The sequence below is a fragment of the Bubalus bubalis genome, chromosome 1, assembly GCF_019923935.1.
Source record: "Bubalus bubalis isolate 160015118507 breed Murrah chromosome 1, NDDB_SH_1, whole genome shotgun sequence".
Classification (NCBI taxonomy): Eukaryota; Metazoa; Chordata; class Mammalia; order Artiodactyla; family Bovidae; genus Bubalus; species Bubalus bubalis.
The window spans coordinates 132,926,475-132,949,371 of NC_059157.1; the positions used below are offsets into that span (position 1 = coordinate 132,926,475).

Here is a 22,897-nt window from a genome sequence, read left to right on the forward strand (position 1 = left end):
GTTTGGATTGGAGTCAGGGGAGGCTGGATTACACAGGGCTTGATTACTACTTAATCTGAAGGATTAATAAGAAAGATTTCTGGTCTAGACAACTGGGAGTAAGATAAGACACAAAGGAGAAGGAATAAATTTGACGGGAGAGAAGATGAATTCAATTTTGGATATATTGAGTTTAAAGTGCTTAAACAAATAACTAATAGAAAAAGTTCTAGTAGGCAGCTGGACATGGGCCTGGAGCTCACAAGAAAGATCTGGGATACAGATATGATTTGGAATTGGTCAGTGTATAACTGGTATCTGAAGTCAAGGAAATAGTTAAATCAGAAAGAACATGTCAAAATCAGAAAGAACATGTCAAGAGACATGAAAGACTAAGAGCAGAAAACCAAGGCATGGGCAGGAATGAACAGAGAAAAGAGATCTGAGAATAAATGGCCAGAAAGGTAGGTTAATAATTTATCTTTGCTATTACTGCTACTTCATTGATCTCTGGTGGACTATATATATAAACACTAATTTTATCTCTATTAGTACAAAGTGATACAGTAACACCAGACTAAAAGTATGTAAGCCCTCCTACAGATGACAATTCTAAAATCTGGACAAATTATTTTCAGTGACCATTTCAAAACACTGCAAAGTATTTAAAAGTAGTCAAAATTCAGCCAAAACTAATTCTCATGAAACTGCAACTTGAAGGAGTAAGAACTGCAAGTCTGCAGCCTCCTCTCCTGAAAGTGCTTCCCAGCTTCCAGGCTACAGCTCAAGAAAACAGTAAAGAACTACAGCCTTACCACCTAAGTCTACACAGAGAGTTCAGAGCTGGAAGAAAAGCTGGACATTAAAGGTAGAAACTCTGGAAGCAAGAGAACCACAGAATGGGCAAAACACAAAACCTGAGTATAGAATCTACCCGAATGTTTGGTTGACAACTGAACTATTCAAATGCAGGACTTCAGGGGAACCAATAAAATGCAAAGAGAACAGGAGAATAATGCATTCTTGAAAAATGAGGGGCACCAATGATTTTGCTACCTTTGTAACTAAGTGAATTTTCCACAAGTATGCAGCTCCGCCAGCAGACAGCTAGCTGAAGCCTGCCTCTCAAACTGAGGTGTCAGGAGGGCAGAGCCTGAGGCTGGCAGATGAGAAGCCAGCTATCAGTTAAGTCAAATAAAACGAACATTAATCTTTTCACTAATGTTTTTGTTTTGGAAAAACAAAAGTTGAAAAAAGTTATTTTTTTCATAAAACTGTTACTTGTGTTGACATTAATATATCTATCCTTTTTTTTTTAAACTAATAAGAAAATGTTAAAAAGAAGTCTTAGTTTTAAATTCTTAAACAGTAATATTGATAGCTATAACCTATAAAAACAAAAGCTCTATGGCATCCTTAGTATTTTTTCTTGCACTTTTCCAGTGTCTTGTTTTTTTAATAATTTTATTTACATATTTATTTTTCGTTGAGCTGGGTCTTTGTTGCTGCGCTCAGGCTTTCTCCAGTTGTGGTGAGCGGGGGCTATTCTTCATGGTGCTGTGCAGGCTTCTCACTGTGGTGGCTTCTCTTGTTGCGGACCATGAGCTCTAGGGCAGACGGGTTTCAGTAGCTGCAGCACATGGGCTCAGTAGTTGTGGCACACAGGCTTAACTGCTTTGTGCCATGTAGGATCTTTCTGGACTGGAGATCAAACCTGCGTCCCCTGCATTGGCAGGCAGATTCTCAACCACTGGACCACCAGGGAAGTACCCCAGTAATTTTTTAAAGTGTAAAAGAATCCCAAGACCATGCTTGAGAAGTCAAAACAATCTTTAGAATAATACTAAAATGTTATTTGCCCTTTTCACTGTCATTCTCTCATGAATGTACAAGAGAGTTTTCCAGAGGCTATGTCATATATGATACACAGCAGACTGAATCTAAAGGCTAGATATGAGAATCCAACTTCTGCTATTAAGTCCAACGTTAAAGAGATTTGAAAAATTGCAAAACGAAGCCACTCTTCTTATTAATGCCTTTGGTTTTGGAAAACAGTTATTTGTCATTAAAATATTTTATTTATATTAACATGCAATTGGCTTATTATTAATTTACTTAAAATAAGCAAATATAATTTTTTTAAGCTTAATTACTAATATGGAAAATATATCCCAATATGATCCACATAAATAAAAGCTCTAGGTATAAAAGTTTGAGAACCACTGGGCTAGAAGAACATAGTAAAAAACACCAGTCAACAAAAGCCAGAAATGTTATGAATTCTACAGGACAATCTACTTCCTTTACCAGATAATTACAAGATGGAAAAAAGCAGGGGGTGAGGCAGTGGTTACAATCTAGACCAGCGACCCAAGGGACACATCAAACAAATACAGTGTATGATCCTTGTTGTTTGGGTACCGATTCAAATATGTTTTTTGTTTGTTTGTTTTTAAATAAATTGTGGCTATATCTTTAAAGAAAAAAAAGACATGGTGAAATCTTTTAGAGAGACATGCTTAATGTCTGGGATTTATTTCAAAACCATGGAAGGAGGGGGGAGTGGATATGGTTATATAGCTAATACAACTTAGCTTTGTGTTGAAAATGATTGAACCTGGGTGATGGGCACATGGCAGTTCAATATAATGTTCTATCTTCTTTTATATAAGAAATTTTCTATAATAAAAAGTTAAAAAATAATGCCAATTCCGTTTACATACTCCTTGTAAGGAAGCAGCCAAACATATCTTATGTTCAAATTCATAACTGCCATTTTCGAGCTGTGGACTGGGACCAGTTTGCTTATCTTGACTCTGACTCCTGACACGGTTATTATGAAAATTAAGTGAGATAATGCACACAGAGAGTCTGCTAGTGCTCTCCATCCTCTACTCAAAACCTGCAATGGTTCTCTCAAGTCTAAAGTTCACATTTTTAAAATACAACATGCAAGGCTTCCACAGTCTGACCTAAACCTATTTTTACAACTCTCACTAAAGCTGAATATAAATCTTCAACTCTAAACTCACTGTGAGGAATGCTTACCCTTTCCACCTCCACACTTTTGCTAAAGTCATCTCCAAGACACAGCACGACAGACAAATGTTAGATTAGAGCTACCACAGTGATTCTCACACATGTAAAATCCACTTGGCTATTATAGCAATCCAGGGAGGTACACAGGATAAATGTGTAAAAGGTGAGGCTGATTTTAAGTACCTAATTCAAGATCAGTTTATAAGCACTTTTACTTGAACTCTAAATACAGGTCTCCTTCTCCTTCACCTTGCAACTAAATTCCCTCACTTTTTGGGGGGGGGGGGGGGGGGCGGGCGGGCACGCTACATGGCGTGCAGGATGTTAGTTCCCCAATCAAGGATTGAACTCATGTCCCCTGCACTGGAAGTGCGAAGTCTTTAACCACTGACTGCCAGGGAAGTCTCAAAATTCTCTTTCCTTTACAAGGTCTGTAAGGCTTCAATCTTCCCCCACTGAACTATAATTGCTATTTTAAAATTTCAAATGAATCATGTACTTCTTTATGACTTTTGCCCGTGCTATTTTGAAATATTATTTAAATCTGTTATTTAGTTTTCAACAAGAATATTACATTATTCTTTGAGGTCAGGACATAATATTTCCTTGTCTGTCCCTTAATATGCTCATAAAAAATATTTGGTGATTAAATCTTAAATGAATTTACAGACAACTTCCACTTTTCTCAGATATTGGTGAGGAGGAAAGAAATGACACTCTTTGAACTCATCTAGGCCTTCTCTTCACATTCCCCTTCTAAAAACAGAATTTTTTAAAAACTTTGTTAAATTAACGAGCAGAATTTGAGTGTTTCTTTCCCATCTCCCTCTCACACTTTCGTGCACATCAGTTCCAGTAAGAAATACTGAAAGACAGGTATCTAAAAAGCAATAGGGACAACCTCCTCAACTTCTGACAAGCAAGAACTGACTCCTGTCTTCCTGCTGAGCACATCACCTTTAGCAACACCACAGTTACTCATGAAGAGAAGCTGAGTATTACTCTTTCAAGGATACGCTGTCAAAACGGCAGTTTTGCAAAGGAAGAATGCAGGAATGTTGTAGTGTTCAAACATTAGCTCTGTCAGTTTCTCTCTCTTTGCTCTGGTATTCCACTTGAGAGGAGGGAAAAAGAAATCCAAATTACTTATTGTTTAAGATGCTGATTTATCTTAAAATTCATTTCAGTACTGTATTAACAAAAATGTAAAACATTAAATTACCATGGAAAATCTTCATAATATCTTTACAACATTTATCTCTATGTATTTGTAATAAACTTAATAAAGTTTATTATTTGAAAAGTAAAATTGCTGCTATGAATTCTAGAAACATAGACTTTTCAAAATATAGAGTAATCAGGATTCTTATAAACATGAAGTATTAAATCTTAAGAGTGAATCTAGTCACTCCTAAGATTGAGTATAAAAGCAGATATACACTGCCCTTGAGGGATAAGGGACAATTCATGAACCAAAATGGGAAGCAGTCAAAGGAAATTAGATATTCAATTCCTGGAAAAAAATAGATAAATAACCACTAGAACCCACAGGGTGCTTTACTGTTGTTCTTTGAGTATTTTTATTATTGAAATAATAAAAGTTGTAAGAGTATTTAAAAAAGAATCCCCCTTTCCCTCATTTTCAAAATACGAATTTCTATACTTCTTTAAAGAAAAAGAGTAAAATGAGTAAAAAAACAACCTAGAAAACTTGAAAAAGTTTGTCTTACCGGTGCTTCTGACATGAGAACAGGATGCAGACTGGCTTCTGATTTGACATGCATTTTGTAGGTATGATCCAAAATAGCCTGGAAACTATCCCAATCTTCAACTAGAATATAAGGTAAATACCTTGAAAACAATACTTAGTTGAAGATGAATACAGCATCTTCTGAGAGACTGTTTCTAATGGTTTAGCACTAATACTTTAATATACAGAATTGACTTATTTTACAGCTCTACCTCATAAAACAGTACTTCATATAGACATTAGCTTTGTCTTCTAGATATGGCTCCTCCGGCCCCAACAGTACCATAACCCCTAGACCTGATCCAGATAAAATTAAGGTATCTAACAGACCTAAAATACCAAATAAATAGTACTCAGTTAAGTACTAACTATAAAGCCCAAAACACAATTCAAATTGTAAGAGGAAACAGAATTGCATGATTTGGAGCTAACAGCTACAATCTGTATGAAAAAAGACTCTAAAAACATCATTAAAAAATTTAAAGAAGAATATGTTTTCAATTTGCTTTCCATTAAAACATTACACTGAAACTGCTCGCATAAGTCACTGATGATCTTCTAACAGGTAAATCCAGTGGATCCTTTGCATCTGTAATCTCATCTAACCTCTCTAAATTACTGATACCATTGATTTAAGAGTTTACAGACTTTTTCTGCCACAGACCAACAAAGAAATGGCATCATTTGTACATCATATTAATATTTTTATAGGCCTATCAGGATGAGTTTTTTTAATTCATTGTTTTGTTTTTTGGGCTGTGTTAGGTCTTCGTTGCTACCCATGGGCTTCCTCTATTTTTGGTGAGCAGGGGCTGTTCTCTAGTTGCAGCGCTCAGGCTTCTCACTGTGGTGGTGGCTTCTCCTGTTGCAGAGCACAGGCTCTAGGGTGCACGGGCTTCAGTAGCTGCACCACATGAGCTTAGCTGCCCTGCAGCATGTGCAATCTTCCTGGACCAGGGATTGAACCCGGGTCCCCTGCGTTGGTAGGCAGACCAGGGTAAGTCCAGAATGGGACATTTTGGTCAAGGCACTTCCTCTATAGCTTTAACTTCTCTTTCCCCTTCTTAGCATAAATCTCAATGCCACAGTTAAGAACAATGAGACTCACTGGACTTCTTTACTTCTCGAAGTTTTTCTTTTCTTGGTGTTCTCCTGAATTTTCTCCTACTTCTCTAATTGTTCATCTCACTCCCGTTCATAGGCACCTCTACTGGTTAAATACAGAGTAAGTTTCCATAAGGAATCTCACCCTCAATCCTGTTTTCACATCCCAAACTCTGGGTGGAAAAAAAAATCAATTCCATGTCTTAAAATCATTCTCACTTGCTTATTAAACCAGCATCTATACTCAAACACTTTGAACTAATAAACTCACTTGCTATGCAGAAAGAGTTAACTTAGCAAACCTGAGAAATGCCTGCTTGCAAGGCTGACCGACCCTTGGCTGGCATCTGGGAACTTCTCTGGTAAACAGTTTCCTACACTGATATAAAACTTTCCCCAAATAAAAGTAGATCACTGTGCCTAAACCATTTATACAAACAGTGTGGTTTATACTGGGAGTCTGGGGTTTTGGAACATGTTGGGCACAAGGTACCTACATGACCAGTCACCAATAAAAACCATGGGTACTGAGTCCTTTTTTTTCTGAATCCAAAAGATAGTTATTTATTCCAAGTATCAGGATAATATAAGAAATAAAATATTTGTAACAAAAAATATCCTTCTAGTTCTTTAGTAGTTCTACAGAGATATAATGAATTTTATGTGTACAATGAAGAGATTTTCTTCTGTAAAGCTACACAGTTGTGTGACTCTTATTACAACATAATTTTAGAATAGTTCCATCACCTCAAAAAGAAACTGTATGCTCTTTAACAGTCACTTCTCATAATATCCACAGCCCCAAGCAACCACTACTTTACTTTCTGTCTGTATAAATTAGCTTTTCCTGGTCATTCCGTATTAGAGTAAGTGATTCCACATTATGTGGAATTTTGCATCTGATTTCCTCCATCTGGCATAAGGCTTTTGGGGTTCATCAAAACCCAACTGATACTTTGACTTGCATCAGTTATTTTGTTTCTTTTATTGTCAAATAGTATTAACACTTCATTTTACGGATGCAGCACACTGTGTACACCCATCATCCAATGACGCACCTTTGGACTATATCCACTTTTCAGTTAATACGGATAATGCTGCTATGAACGTTTGCATTTAAGTATTTGTGTGGACATAGGTTTCAGTTCTCTTGTACTGATACCTAGGAGTGAACTGTTTGGATTATAAGGTGAATTTATATTTAACCTATTAAGAAACTGTCAAACTATTTTTCAAAGCTGCTGTACTATTTTATGTTCTCTCCCAGAAATAGATATGGAGGTTTCAGTTTCTCTATATCCTCATCACACTTGCTATTGTCTGTCTTTATAATATAGCTATCCTGTGAGTGTGAAGCAGGGTGCTGAGTCGTTAATGTCTCCCCTAGTAGACCATGGATTTCCCAGGTGGCTCAGTCATAAAGAAACCATCTGCCAATGCAAGAGACTCAGGGGACACAGGTTCGATGCCTGGGTCGGGAAGAGCCTCTGGAGAAAGAAATGGTAACCCACTCCAGTATTCTTGCCTGGGAAATTCAAAGGACAAAGGAGCCTGGGAGGCTACAGTCCATGGGGTCACAAAGAGTTGGATATAACTGAGCACGTATAATAGAACACACACACATGTTCCTCGCTGCTGGAAGGTTTAAGCACATCCTTTATGACTACAATGTAAGCGCTTGGAAGCTTGCGCTGGTTTCCTTTGGACTTCACTGCATGCCCTTTTCTTCCTTTTGCCAATTCTGCTATGTATCCTTTTGGCATAATAAATCTTAGCTATGGGTACCATTACATGCTGAATCTTGTGAATCCTTTTTAGTAAATAACTGGACCTATTTCCAGTAGTCATGTATGGATGTGGGAGTTGGACTGTGAAGAAAGCTGAGTGCCGAAGAATTGATGCTTTTAAACTGTGGTGTTGGAGAAGACTCTTGAGAGTCCCTTGGACTGCAAGGAGATCCAACCAGACCATTCTGAAGGAGATCACCCCTGGGTGTTCTTTGGAAGGAATGATGCTAAAGCTGAAACTCCAGTACTTTGGCCACCTCATGCGAAGAGTTGACTCATTGGAAAAGACTCTGATGCTGGCAGGATTGGGGGCAGGAGGAAAAGGGGACGACAGAGGATGAGATGGCTGGATGGCATCACCAACTCAATGGACATGAGTCTGAGTGAACTCCAGGAGTTGGTGATGGACAGGGAGGCCTGGCGTGCTGTGATGCATGGGGTTGCAAAGAGTCGGACACGACTGAGCGACTGAACTGAACTGAAGAGTGACAGTGGACATTTGCTTTTTAAGACCATAAAGCTTGCCCCTTCCCTAGTGCATGGTACCCCTTATTCAGTAACTCCAAAAATCTAGGAAACTTTTTTTTAAACTTTTGAAAGTTTAAATTCTTAGCACCATTTGTCCTGGATATCTCAGACAGCCACCTCAGGATCTCTGCCATCAGTGTTAAAATTTAAAACCTCTTCATTTCTCATTTGGACTCACCTCCCTAATTATCTTCCTGTTGCTAGTATCTCCCTCCAATCACGCCTATGTATTACTGTTAGAATAATCTTTCCATTTGGCATATATGAGCGTTTCACATCTCTGTTTAAAAATTCCTTTAGGGTAATATTTCAGTTACCTGCTTAATATACTCCTGGCATTCCAAGCCCTTTTAAGCTCTCTGCCTGCCTTTCCTGCAACCAGCCCTAATGCACCTCCTGTTATAGCCATACGTAACTGATGACATTTCCAAACATGCAAGTTTCTCCCACAATACCATCTCTTCACACATGCTGGTTGCTCTGCTTTACCCAGACTTGTCAGTCAGGCTAATTCTTATTCCGTGATCAAGATTCAGCACAGTTACCTCCTTTGTGAAAACCATCTCCGACCCCCATAAAATTAAATATCTCTCCTCTGTAACCCCACTGCTTATCAAACACAGTTATATTTATATACACAAATCTACCTTCTATACCTATAAGTTTCTTATGAAAAGAAACATGTTTTACGCATCTTTGTATTCTTAGTGCCTGGAACATCAGTTCATGGAATAAAAACAAGAAGATAGCTGATATTCAACTTATAAGCAGCCACTGCTTTATATCTGAAATATACTATACATACTCTACATTTATAATAAAATCCATAGGAAAAAATATCGTACCCATCCCATTTTTCAGTGGTGAGATGGCCTCTGTGTTCTCCCTCGGAACTCGCAGGGCATTAGTATCTATGTAATAGGTGGGACCGCCTTGTTTGCCTTTATCACCATCGATTTCCATCAGTGTGCTTCCATCATCTCTTTCTACCACCATACCAATAGCCGTAGGGAAATCCACCTGGAAGAGTCAAAAACATGATTTGCAAGTTTTACATGCTCTTGTCAAGGAGTCATTCCCACCAACTAATGTCTTTTACCATATTTGAGTCAGACTTTCTGCGTGAATTTAACTCTGCATGAATGGCTCCTGTATATCCGATTAACTCTAACATTACACTGACCTTGGGACAGTCTTCACCAGCATAACCAGCTCTCACAGTATAGGATCCAATGTCAAAAACAAGGGCTCCAACTTCATCTGAAAAGATGGAAAGATAACTAACATTAACAACTTACAAGTACCATATGAAAATTAAAGAGTACTTAATGTGCTTATATTCATGTTACTACTACTTTGAACCTAGTTTTAAATATGCCTTAAAGATTTATTTAATTAAAATATAGCAAGTCAAATATAGTATATTAGTAGAGGTTCAATCAGCAAAGAGACGATATGTTAAAATTAGGTAATTTAAGGAGAGTTTTTCTCCAAGCCAGGCTTCAGCAACATGTGAACTGTGAACTTCCAGATGTTCAAGCTGGTTTTAGAAAAGGCAGAGGAACCAGAGATCAAATTGCCAACATCCGCCAGATCATGGAAAAAGCAAGAGAGTTCCAGAAAAGCATCTATTTCTGCTTTACTGACTATGCCAAAGCCTTTGACTGTGTGGATCACAATAAACTGTGGAAATATGCAGGTCAGGAAACAACAGTTAGAACTGGACATGGAACAAAAGACTGGTTCCAAATAGGAAAAGGAGTACATCAAGGTTGTATATTGTCACCCTGTTTATTTAACCTATATGCAGAGTACATCATGAGAAACGCTGGGCTGGAAGAAGCACAGGCTGGAATCCAGATTGCTGGGAGAAATATCAATAACCTCAGATATGCACATGACACCGCCCTTATGTCAGAAAGTGAAGAGGAACTAAAAAGCCTCTTGATGAAAGTGAAAGTGGAAAGTGAAAACGTTGGCTTAAAGCTCAACATTCAGAAAACGAAGATCATGGCATCCAGTCCCATCACTCCATGGGAAATAGATGGGGAAACAGTGGAAACAGTGTCAGACTTTATTTTTTGGGCTCCAAAATCACTGCAGATGGTGATTGCAGCCATGATATTAAAAGATGCTTATTCCCTGGAAGGAAAGTTATGACCAACCTAGATAGCATATTCAAAAGCAGAGACATTACTTTGCCAACAAAGGCCCATCTAGTCAAGGCTATGGTTTTTCCAGTGGTCATGTATGGATGTGAGAGTTGGACTGTGAAGAAAGCTGAGTGCTGAAGAATTGATGCTTTTGAACTGTGGTGTTGGAGAAGACTCTTGAGAGTCCCTTGGATTGCAAGGAGATCCAACCAGTCTATTCTAAAGGAGATCACCCCTGGGTGTTTTTTGGAAGGAATGATGCTAAAGCTGCAACTCCAGTACTTTGGCCACCTCATGTGAAGAGTTGACTCATTGGAAAAGACTCTGATGCTGGGAGGGATTGGGGGCAGGAGGAAAAGGGGACGAAAGAGGATGAGATGGCTGGATGGCATCACCGACTCGATGGAGGTGAGTCTGAGTGAACTCTGGGAGTTGGTGATAGACAGGGAGGCCTGGCGTGCTGCAATTCATGGGGTCGCAAAGAGTTGGACATGACTGAGCAACTGAACTGAACTGAACTAAAGGAGAGTTTACTTATTAAAGGGTCTACTTACAAAGATACAAGAACAATACAGGAAAACCAGAAAGGACAGTATGATATCCTAGGACGAGTGATAACAGAAATCTGTTGCCACACTTAGAACTGAATAATCACGAGGGAAGAACTGTTACTAGAACCGGGAGAGAGACCTGTGTTGGGAGCGTACCTGACAAGAGCTGCGATCTTCAGTTGAAGATGGAGTCAGCCTAACACATCTGCCAACCTCTCCCCACTGGCTAGGGTGATCATATCATTTCTCATCCAAACGGAGCTACTTCTAAACGTGGTAGAAGCCGCTGTAAACAATCAAACTAGGACAAGAGGCACAAAGCAGGAAGCCCCGTTACCATGTGTGTGCTCAGTCATGTCCGCCTCTGTGCGACCCCATGGACTGTAGCCCACCAGGCCTCTCTGTACCACGGGCCAAACCAAAGGTTAATAGTCCACAGATAGACTACCAGGGTCAACCTTTAAGGGACAGAGCGGGCGGACATAGGAGTAAAGTGGATCTGGAAGGGCCAAGGAGAGAGATCCAGTATACAGAGGTACACCATTTTTTTCATACGTTAAACAACATTATATTTCATGGAATTTGGGAAGAAATTTAGCAAAACCCCAAGAAAAATAAGGAACCAGAGGTAAGGTATAACGTTATAAGGTATAACGTGGGCCATGAAAATGAAGGTACCAAAGTTTACACATTTCACAGATTTGTAGGAGATAAAAGTTTAATGCTGAGAGAGAAAACTGTCTTTTTTTTCATATTCAAATTCAGAGAAAAGCCTCTAATTATACTTTAAAAATGTGTGTGCATATATGCGTGCTCAGTCACTTCAGTCATGTTTGATTCTCTGCAACCCTACAGATTGGAACCTGTCAGGCTCCTCTGTCTATGGGATTCTCCAGGCCAGAATACAGGAGTAGATTGCCATTTCCTTCTCCAGGGAATCTTCCCCACCTAGGGATCCAATCTCCTGCACTGCAGGTGGGTTCTATACCACTAAGCCACCAGAGAAGTGCCATACTTTAAAAATACTTCACTCAAAACAGCACACCTCCTAAAAGAAAGCACTTGGGTTTTCTAGGTATTGATTTTTGAAAGAAGGAATTTTTCACTGAATTATTAAAAATAAATATTGCTTAGCTCGATTAAATTGACAAGGTCAAGTCCGGTAAGACCAAGTATTGTCAAAGAAGTAGAAAAAAAGGAGCTCTTACATATTTGCCAGCAAAAGTTGTAAACTGATACAAACACTCTGGGGAATTTAGTCATATCTACTAAAGTTGAAAATGTGCATACATAGCAATTACACTTATTATCTTCTCTAGAGAAACCCTCTCATGTATATCACGAGCAGACATGTACAGGAACCCTCACTAGCTATATATGTGACCTCAGGTGATTTACTAACCTCTCTGCCTCAGTTTCCTCATATGTAAAATGTGCGCTAACAGTTCCTATCTCAGTGGATGCTCGAGTATGGAAGCACTTAGGACAATGCCTGGTACCTGATAAGCACATAAGTGTACTGGGTTATAATTATCATCACACTGCTTGCTGCAGGAAAAGGTAGATTAAACGGTCTCTCAGCAGGGAAGTAAACTACAGCTTATTCATACAGTGAAATATTTACTATTGCTACACAGCAGTTAAAAGTGAATAGTCCAAATCTGCATGTATCAACATGGATAAATCTCAAAAGAATTACTTTAAAAACCTAGTTACTATGCACACATATTTTAATACTATTTAATTCATTATGGATTCACACACACTTAATGAAAGTATAAAAATATGTATAGGGTTGGGGAATATTACATCCCAACTTCAGCTCACTGGTTACCTCTAAGGAAGCAGAGAGGAGGAATCTATACCAACAACATCTTATTTCATAAAATATCTGAGGCAAATATGACAAAATATTACATTTATTTAATCTCAGCAGTGAATACAGAAGTATCACATACAAACTTACATAAATTTTATTTTTAATATTATTCAAAAACTAAAATAATAAGTTTTAAAATAAAGATTATTACACTGCAATGATCACAGTTGAGAGATGGTTTCTTTACAGCACAGTAACCTCATTTTTGTTGAAATAAAATGAAGAGGCACTTATGTTTATTTATAATTTGAAAGGAATCTTCTGCATTTGTTACATTTCCCAAAGTAATCAACTTTTCTCTACACAATCTCTGATCCAAATTATTTTGTCTTAAAGAAAAGGCCCTTAAAAGCAGTACACTGCAATTATTTTCACCACAGCATGTAAACTTAAGTATAAAGTAGGTAAAGCAGTATTCCAATGAACATGAATTGGTAAACTCTAAGACTGTAATTAACCAGAATACTCTTGGGTAAAGAAATATCCTAACTAAATGAATTAATCGCTTGGTTAACCAAAACTTTCTACTCCTGCTCTCAAGGATCAACCTTTTACCTTGCACCAGGGCTTTTAACCTCTTCTGTGTCATGGACCCTTGGACAATGAGAGAGGCTGTTTCATCCTAAAATTCATATGCTTAAGTCCTGCTGTTGTTCAGTCATATGGGCTGCAGCATGCCAGGTTTCCTTGTCCTTCACTACCTCCCAGGGTTTGCTCAAACTCATGTCCTTCGAGTCGGTGATGCCATCCAATCATCTCATCCTCCGTCACCCCCTTCTCCTCCTGCCTTCAACCTTTCCCAGCATCAAGGTCTTTTCCAATGAGTCAGCTCTTCACATCAGGTGGTCAAAGTATTGGAGTTTCAGCTTCAGCATCAGCCCTTCCAATGAACATTCAGGATGGATTTCCTCTAGGATGGACTGATTTGATCTCCTTGCTGTCCAAGGGACTCTCAAGAGTCTTCAACTCCACAGTATGAAAGCATCAATTCTTCGGCGCTCAGTCTTCTTCATTAAAGGTCCAACTCTCACATCCGTACGTGACTACTGGAAAAACCATAGCTTTGACTATATGGATCTTTGTCAGCCAAGTGATGTCTCTGTTTTTTAATATGCTATCTAGGTTTGTCACAGCTTTTCTTCGAAGAAGCAAGCATCTTTTAATGTTTGGGTGCAGTAAACATCTGCAGTGATTTTGGAGTCTTAACCCCAAGTAACTGAATGTTTGGAGATAAGGTATTTAAGAGATGACTAAGTTAAAATGAGATCATTAGGGTAGACTCTAATCCAGTATGACTAATATCCTCACAAGAAGAAGAAACCTGGACACGTGTATGTACAGAGGGAAGACCATGTGAAGACACCAGGAATGGCCACTGTAAGCCAAGGAAAAAGGTCTACAAGGAAAATAACCCTGGCAACACCTGATCTCAGAATTGTACCCGCAAAAACTGTGAAAAAATTAATTTTTGTTGTTTAAGTCACTCATTCTTTGTTATGGCAGCAAACTAATACACACAGCTCAGGACACTTATGAATGTCTTCTTAGAATGTTCTCAGATAGACTATTAAAAAAATAAAAAGATGAATATAGATAGTTATATCCATCGACTCCTTAGGGAGGGCAAGGACCCCCTATCAGGGGCCCCTCCTCTAACTCGGCCTTTGTAATCTGCTCCACTCCTACAGCCTCAACTTCTACCTAGTGATGCTTCCAATCTCAAATTTACCCCTCAAGCCCTCACACCTTCACCTAATCCATATCTCAAACTTCTTACTGTACATTACTTCCACCTGATGTCCCTTGGGTCCCTCAAATTCAACATACCTGAAGTATTGTCTCCTTTCCCCCACCCTGCCTAATCTAATCTCAGCAGTGCTTATCACAGTTAGTGGTCCCAGTCATTAGAGGCAACAACTTTCCTGAACACCTTCTTATTTCATATCCCTCATCCAATTCCGGAGAAGGCAATGGCACCCCACTCCAGTACTCTTGCCTGGAAAATCCCATGGACGGAGGAGCCTGGTAGGCTGTAGTCCATGGGGTTGCTAAGAGTCAGACACGACTGAGCAACTTCCCTTTCACTTTTCACTTTCACGCATTGGAGAAGGAAATGGCAACCCACTCCAGTGTTCTTGCCTTGAGAATCCCAGGGACGGGGGAGCCTGGTGGGCTGCCATCTATAGGGTCACACAGAGTCAGACATGACTGAAGCAACATAGCAGCAGCAGCAGCAGCATCCAATTCTGCCAATGATTTCTGCTAACCATTTTTCAAATCCCTTCTTCTTTAATGCCATTGCCACTGCCTGAGTCAAGTTCTTATTGCAACTGGGAATTACCATAATTCCCTATGGTACTGTGCTTCCCTCTTTACCTTCTGGCTCCACCTTTCCTTTCAAAACTGTAACTCTGAACATTTTGGTACATAAATCCTTCAATGAAAAGAAAGGGGAGAATCATGCAGTGCTTTATCATCATCTGCAAGATAAAATTCAAATCATTCCACCCAAGTGATATACAAGACCTAGCATAATCTGGCAGCAGTCTCTCCTCCCACTTCATACACCTGCATTACTGAAGATTATGTTGTCTTCTAAACACACCATTTACTCCTCATATGCTGTCCCTCTCTATTCCTCTTTCATCATCCTCATAACCTCCCTTGTAAGGTCCCTTGACTCCTCCACATTAAGAACTTTCTAGTCTGTGCTATCTTTGTACCTGCTATATACTGTCATTACTGAACATACTCCACTGAATTAGTCAATATCCTTTATCATCAATAAAAGACTTTTCACGTACCACTAAGAAAAAAAACATGCTGCCAATTAAACTCTGCCATGCCACCAATATTATTCCAACTTCAGCTCTTTAAATGTATGCGGGGTGGGGTGGTTGTACAACTAAAACTACATGAAATACAGTGTCTGTTTATTTGACTGACTTACCTATAAGACTTCGAGCTTCTTGAAGACAGAAGCTATACTCTGCATATAACAAGCACTCAAAAAATTTTTGTGAAAAGAAAAATCTAACAAGTCAGTTATACCTGTGTTTAGGGAAAGGAGTACATCAAGGCTGTATATTATCACCCTGCTTATTTAACTTATATGCAGAGTACATAATGAGAAATGCTGGGCTGGATGAAGCACAAGCTAGAATCAAGATTCCAGGCAGAAATATCAATAACCTCAGATATGCAGATGACACCACCCTTATGGCAGAAAGTGAAAAACTAAAGAGACTCTTGAAAGTGAAAGAGGAGAGTGAAAAAGTTGGCTTAAAACTCAACATTCAGAAAACTAAGATCATGGCATCTGGTCCCATCACTTCATGGCAAATACATGGAGAAACAGTGGAAACAGTGACACACTTTTTCTTTTTTTTGGCTCCAAAATCACTGCAGATAGTGACTGTAGCCATGAAATTAAAAGATGCTTACTCCTTGGAAGAAAAGTTATGACCAACCTAGACAGCATATTAAAAAGCAGAGACATTATTTTGCCAACAAAGTATGGTTTTTCACATCACTTCCATGGATGTGAGAGCTGAACTATAAAGAAGGCTGAGTGCCAAAGAACTGATGCTTTTGAACTGAGGTGTTAGAGAAGACTTTTGAGAGTCCCTTGGACTAAAAGGAGATCCAACCAGTCCATCCTAAAGGAAATCTGTCCTGAATGTTCACTGGAAGGACTGATGCTGAAGCTGAAACTCCAATACTTTGACCACCTGATGCTAAGAACTGACTCATTGGAAAAGACCCTGATGCTGGGAAAGATCAAAGGAAGGAGGAGAAGGGGACGACAGAGGATGAGATGATCAGATGGCATCACTGACTTGATGGACATGAGTTTGAGCAAGCTCCGGAAGTTGGTGATGGATAGGGAAGCCTGGTGTGCTGCATTCCATGGGGTCGCAAAGAGTAGGACACGACTGAGCAACTGAACTTAACTGAATTAGTGTGGTAAACTGGACATGGTAGAATTTTAATTTGAGGAAGACTCTCTTGATTCTTGGAAATTTTCCATATGTTCATTTTCCTTTTTTTAAGGATGAGAGGTAAGTCTATTTCCTGTAGTTCTATTAAGTCTATCAGTTATGTCTATTCTGTAATCCTGTATAGGTCTATTCTGTTAAAAACTAAGGCTTCCTTCATGGTTCAGTGGTAAAGAATCTGCCTGCCAATGCAGAAGACTTGGGTTTGATCCTTGGGTCGGGAAGATCCCCTAGAGAAGGAAATGGCAACCCATTCCAGTACTCTTGCCTGGAAAAATCCCATGGACAGAGAAACCTGGTGGGCTACAGTCCATGGAGTCACAAAGAATTGGACACGACTGAGCATACACACGTTTTACTCCTGAGTAAATGGCTTCCAAGTTTAGGGGTGAAGTGATATTTCTGAGAAAACATGGAGCAATGAGGGCCATTTTCTAACCTGGTTTTAAAAACATTTCAACACGATACTGGAAGCTAATGACTGTGAGGAGGTGAGAAAGTTGTTTTACTTTTTTGTTTGGACAAGGGTGCCCAATTCACAGGGAAGATGATTTTGAGAAATTTTTAAGATTAGAGATGGGGAGGGGGGCGGTGGAGTGATAAAGTAATGAAGTATCAAAGATGGACCTGTAGTATACCTGTTTATTTCTGTCAAGGAAAGGAGACTGAAGCAGAGGAGTACCATGTAAGACAGACACAGGAGCAACGAGTAGGCCCAGAAACCAATTATGGAAAGTATGAAAATCTGGATGAACTGTGCATTACATCTAAAGCTGAGTGTTAGATCTGATCAGAAATAAACATTGGAATAAGAGAGCTACCAATTTTAAAAATTAAACTACAAACATTGATTTTATAAGCAAGTTTAAGTTAAAAATACAGTTTACTAAGTTAATTACACACAAAATGTGGGTGGGAGGTTTCGTTGCCTTTCACAGTAAACCGTTTGGAAAATGTGACCCACTATAAATACTGGTCATACAGTAGTAGCTCAAACACAAAATCATACACTTATTTTTGTCAGTTTTAAATACTTTATATGTGAAACAGGCTTTAAGATATACTCCTCTACATGAACAAAGGGACGTTCATTCTGAATATCTAAATCTTACATGAATATGCTATGGTTATATACTTGAAAAATGACTTAAAATTTTTTTAATGAGAAAAGGTTTTACTGAAATGCCTTTTCTTTATCCCAGAAGTTCCTGCTGCCCACTTGCTAAAAAGTTAATGATGCTGTGAAAGTGCTGCACTCAACATGCCAGCAAATTTGGAAAACTCAGCAGTGGCCACAGGACTGGAAAAGGTCAGTTTTCATTCCAATCCCAAAGAAAGGCAATGCCAAAGAATGCTCAAACTACCGCACAATTGCACTCATCTCACACACTAGTAAAGTAACGCTCAAAATTCTCCAAGCCAGGCTTCAGCAATACGTGAACCGTGAACTTCCTGATGTTCAAGCTGGTTTTAGAAAAGGCAGAGGAACCAGAGATCAAATTGCCAACGTCCACTGGATCATGGAAAAAGCAAGAGAGTTCCAGAAAAACATCTATTTCTGCTTTATTGACTATGCCAAAGCCTTTGACTGTGTGCATCACAATAAACTGTGGAAAATTCTGAAAGAGATGGGAATACCAGACCACCTGACCTGCCTCTTGAGAAATTTGTATGCAGGTCAGGAGGCAACAGTTAGAACTGGACATGGAACAACAGACTGGTTCCAAATAGGAAAAGGAGTACGTCAAGGCTGTATATTGTCACCCTGTTTATTTAACTTCTATGCAGAGTACATCATGAGAAACGCTGGACTGGAAGAAACACAAGCTGGAATCCAGATTGCCGAGAGAAATAACAATAACCTCAGATATGCAGATGACACCACCCTTATGGCAGAAAGTGAAGAGGAACTCAAAAGCCTCTTGATGAAAGTGAAAGTGGAGAGTGAAAAAGTTGGCTTAAAGCTCAACATTCAGAAAACAAAGATCATGGCATCCGGTCCCACCACTTCATGGGAAATAGATGGGGAAACAGTGGAAACAGTGTCAGACTTTATTTTTCTGGGCTCCAAAATCACTACAGATGGTGACTGCAGCCATGAAATTAAAAGACGCTTACTCCTTGGAAGGAAAGTTATGACCAACCTAGACAGCATATTCAAAAGCAGAGACATTACTTTGCCAACAAAGGTTCGTCTAGTCAAGGCTATGGTTTTTCCAATTGTCATGTATGGATGTGAGAGTTGACCATGAAGAAGGCTGAGTGCCGAAGAACTGATGCTTTTGAACTGTGGTGTTGGAGAAGACTCTTGAGAGTCCCTTGGACTGCAAGGAGATCCAACCAGTCCATTCTGAAGGAGATCAGCCCTCGGATTTCTTTGGAAGGAATGATACTTAAGCTGAAACTCCAGTACTTTGGCCACCTCATGCGAAGAGTTGACTCATTGGAAAAGACCCTGATGCTGGGAGGGATTGGGGGCAGGAGGAGAAGGGGACGACAGAGGATGAGATGGCTGGATGGCATCACTGACTCGATGGACGTGAGTCTCAGTGGACTCCGGGAGTTGGTGATGGACAGGGAGGCCTGGCGTGCTGCGATTCATGGGGTCGCAAAGAGTCGGACACGAATGGGCAACTGATCTGATCTGATCTATGTAACTCTAAGCTGGTTAATCTTTTCTATGTCTTATTTTCTTCTTTAATAATATGGGGAAAAGTAGAACCACCTCCCATGTCTGTTGTGGATTTACTGACAATGCATGTATTAAATACAATGCATTACAAGCCTCTGTCATGAAGAACAGTTCCTGGTACACAGGATGCACTCAATAAATGTTAACTGTTGGAATTATTAGTATCCATTTCTACCTTAGTCACATTAAACAATGCCTTGTAAGGGAATACTCAGTGGACAACCTTTAAGTCCTTGGATGAGTGAACCTGAGAGTCAAAACAATCAGCAGGGTCTTCCCTGCTGCTGCTGCTAAGTCACATTAGTCGTGTCCGACTCTGTGCGACCCCATAGACGGAAGCCCACCAGGCTCCGCCATCCCTGGGGTTCTCCAGGCAGGAACACTGGAGTGGGTTGCCATTTCCTTCTCCAATGCATGAAAGTGAAAACTGAAAGTGAAGTCGCGCATCGTGTCTGACTCTTAGCGACCCCATGGACTGTAGCCTACCAGGCTCCTCCGTCCATGGGATTTCCCAGGCAAGAGTGCGGGAGTGGGATGCCATTGCCTTCTCCAAGGGACTTCCCTAGTGGTCCAGTAATTAAGACTCTGTGGTTCCCATGCAGGGACTTGGTTCTGTCCCTGATCTGGGAACTAAGATCCCACAGGCTGCATGGTGAGGCCAAAAACAAAACAAAACAAAAAACAGAGTCTGCAGCCTCCATGAGCACGTATACTCAGCTTTTTTGTCAGAATTACATCTTCAGATGGGGAAAAAGTAAATCATGAAGATCCACTAGGCTTTCTCCAAAGTAAAAATGAAAAGCTGATTCTCACACTTCAGAAATCAAAACCAAAAACATATATGAAGGAGAGGGTGAGGGCCAGCGTGTCACCTGAGCAGAAACTCAAGCTTCACTTCAAAACTACTAAAAACTTTGAAAAGTTTATTTTCATCTCCTATCTATAATATTCCATCCGTTCAGAAAACAGTATCCTTACTAAACACAATAACAAAAGCACGACTTTAGGTTTCATTCTTCTCTAATTCATCAAACACAAAACATGAATCATATACATCAATGCTTCATCTAGGCATCTCGAAAAAACGGAGGCTCCAATTCGGTAGATTTAGAGTGGGGCTTGCACTCCAGTGTTCTTGCCTGGAGAATCCCAGGGACGAGGGAGCCTGGTGGGCTGCCATCTATGGGGTCGCACAGAGTAGGACGCGACTGAAGCGACTTAGCAGCAGCAGCAGCAGCAGCAGCAGCAGCAGAGTGGTGCTTGAGATTTTACATTTCTAAAGAGCTTGCAGGTGCTGCTGCGGCTGCTGCTCCTTGGATCATACTTTTAGAAATAAGTGTAGCATTACCCCCGTTGAATCGTCATAACCACCCCAATGGGTAGGAATTATCATTCTACAAACGACGAACCTGAAGTTGGCAGAAGTCAAGTAACTTGCCGAAGGCCAATGAGCTTACTAAGTGGTGAGGCTGATATTACAACCCAGGCCCGTGATAATCTTTCACTACACCGGATCCCACCCATCTTTAAGCAACCTTAAATTGCATATGTTCCTAAATTATGCCGGAGCAGAGTCGCCCACAAATAACTCCGGATCATCCACAGTCAACAAATAGGGAGAAGTTATTGAAAGGCGTGAGGCTGCGTGAGCGCGGATAGAGAAGGAGGCTGTGTCCTGAGTGGCCACGACTCCTCCAATCAGTTCCACTCCTCGCGGCTCGCTGTGCCACCTCCGAGACGCCGCGGAAACCCTCCAGCCACGCCGACGAACTGCTGGGACCTCCCAACTTTAAACGGACGCGCACACCGCGACAGAGCCGGCTGGGAGAGAGGTGACCCCGAGGCCAGTCACTCCAGCCGCGGCTCACCGGGCCCGCTGCCCCGCCAGCCCGGGACCGCGCGCAGCCCCAAAAGCCGGCTCCTCCGCGGCCCGAGGCTGGAAGGGGCCGTAGGGGGCGGCGACTCCAGGCGCCGGTAGCCATCGCCGAGCCGGGTGGGCTCCGGAGGCGGGCAGAGCGCGGGGCGGGGATAGGGCGGGGAGGCCGGGGTCCCCAGGGGGAGACCGGAAGGGCCGCCGGGAAGGGGAGGGCTGGGGGCGGCGGTTACAAACCCCACAAGCTAAAAAGGCGCGCTCTCCCGACCGACCGCACTCACCTCCCCCGTATACCCCGCCGCTCATGGTTGCTGTCGACGAGACTTCTACTCGTAAAGGCCACCTGGCGAAGTGACTGCAACGGCTGCGACTGCGGGTCTGCAGAAGTGCTAGCCCCCGACTCCCTTAACTTCCACCACCACCCCCCTCAGGCAACAAAGCGGCGGCCACACACACCCGGAGCGCAGTCACACTTGCTGTCTCCTTCTATCGGCCAATCACAAGAGGCCCGGCTACACTTCAACCAATAAAAATAAGGCTGTGCTGCATCCTTGTCGCGGCACAGCCAGTTTAGCCAATCGAAGGCAGCCATAGGGGCGGGGAGAGAGGAAAGCGACGGAAGGAGGGAAGGAGTTGGGTTGCGGAACCGAGGAGGCGGGGCTTCTCCAGTGGGAGGGAAAGTGGGGCGGAGGGAGCTGCAAGGAGAGAAGGAAGCCTGGAGGCAAGAGTCGGGCTGGCTTACGGTGTAGCGGGGCGCGGAGGAGAGGTGGGAATCCGGTAGAGCAAGATAAGCCTCTGAAAAAAAAGTCTGGAATTTGAGACAGTGTCTCCACCAGGAGTACCCATGGTTTGGGCTTGTAGTGAATGAGGGTTGGTGTTTTTTTTGTTTTTGTTTTTTTCAGAAAAAGTATTTTCAACTAACTGAAAAACTTGAATGTTATGCTCCACTTTGGGGTAGAGGGCATCAGTAAACCAGACAAACCGATAAAACCCTGAAATTTTAAAAGTGGTTACTAATAATTAAAAGGAGATGATATAGTATCCCAGTTAACTTTAGTAGCGCTTTAAAATGTGTCATCAATTCCTTTTATCCTGTGAGGCAGGTGTAATGCAATGTAATCAATCAGTCCTCACCTGAGCGAGCACCTCATCCTAAATACGTCTCGGAACGGTCTGTTCTTAGTCCCCTGCGTCTACCAACCCAGCCAGATCACCGTTGTCCCTCCCCCAGGATTACTACAATTTGTCCCTTTGCCTTTTGACAGGCAGCTTGATCTATAAAAACTCCCAAATCACGGTCATGTCACTCTGACTAAAACTCTTCAGATGGGTTGTAAATCCTTGAGGTTAATAGCCGTCCTTAAATTAGTTTGTCTAGAGTCTAGACATATAAGTAGTTTTTAACCTTAAGAACAATTGAATAACTCCATCAATCTCAGTGCCAGCAGGGTGGCAGAAAGTGATTATAGGATAGGGAACAAGGCTAGTGAGAAAACCCTTTACTATTCACTTAGTATAATCTTGGTTGTTCACTCACTAAGTTGTGTTTGACTCTTTGTAACTG

The 22,897-nt window shown here is 41.0% G+C and overlaps 1 protein-coding gene across 1 annotated transcript in view; it reads right to left on the bottom strand.

The window, feature by feature from the left end:
• Positions 1 to 21,806, bottom strand: part of ACTL6A (actin like 6A) — a 31,703-nt gene extending 9,897 nt beyond the window's left edge. The window contains exons 1-5 of the mRNA XM_006054297.4: positions 21,615 to 21,806; positions 9,371 to 9,447; positions 9,033 to 9,207; positions 4,749 to 4,849; positions 4,035 to 4,132 (exon numbers count right to left, since the gene is read on the bottom strand). Of these exons, the coding sequence (XP_006054359.1) occupies positions 4,035 to 4,132; positions 4,749 to 4,849; positions 9,033 to 9,207; positions 9,371 to 9,447; positions 21,615 to 21,639 (476 nt within the window). The 5' untranslated portion in view covers positions 21,640 to 21,806. The remainder of the gene's footprint in view (positions 1 to 4,034; positions 4,133 to 4,748; positions 4,850 to 9,032; positions 9,208 to 9,370; positions 9,448 to 21,614) is intronic.
• Positions 21,807 to 22,897: the final 1,091 nt, after the last annotated feature.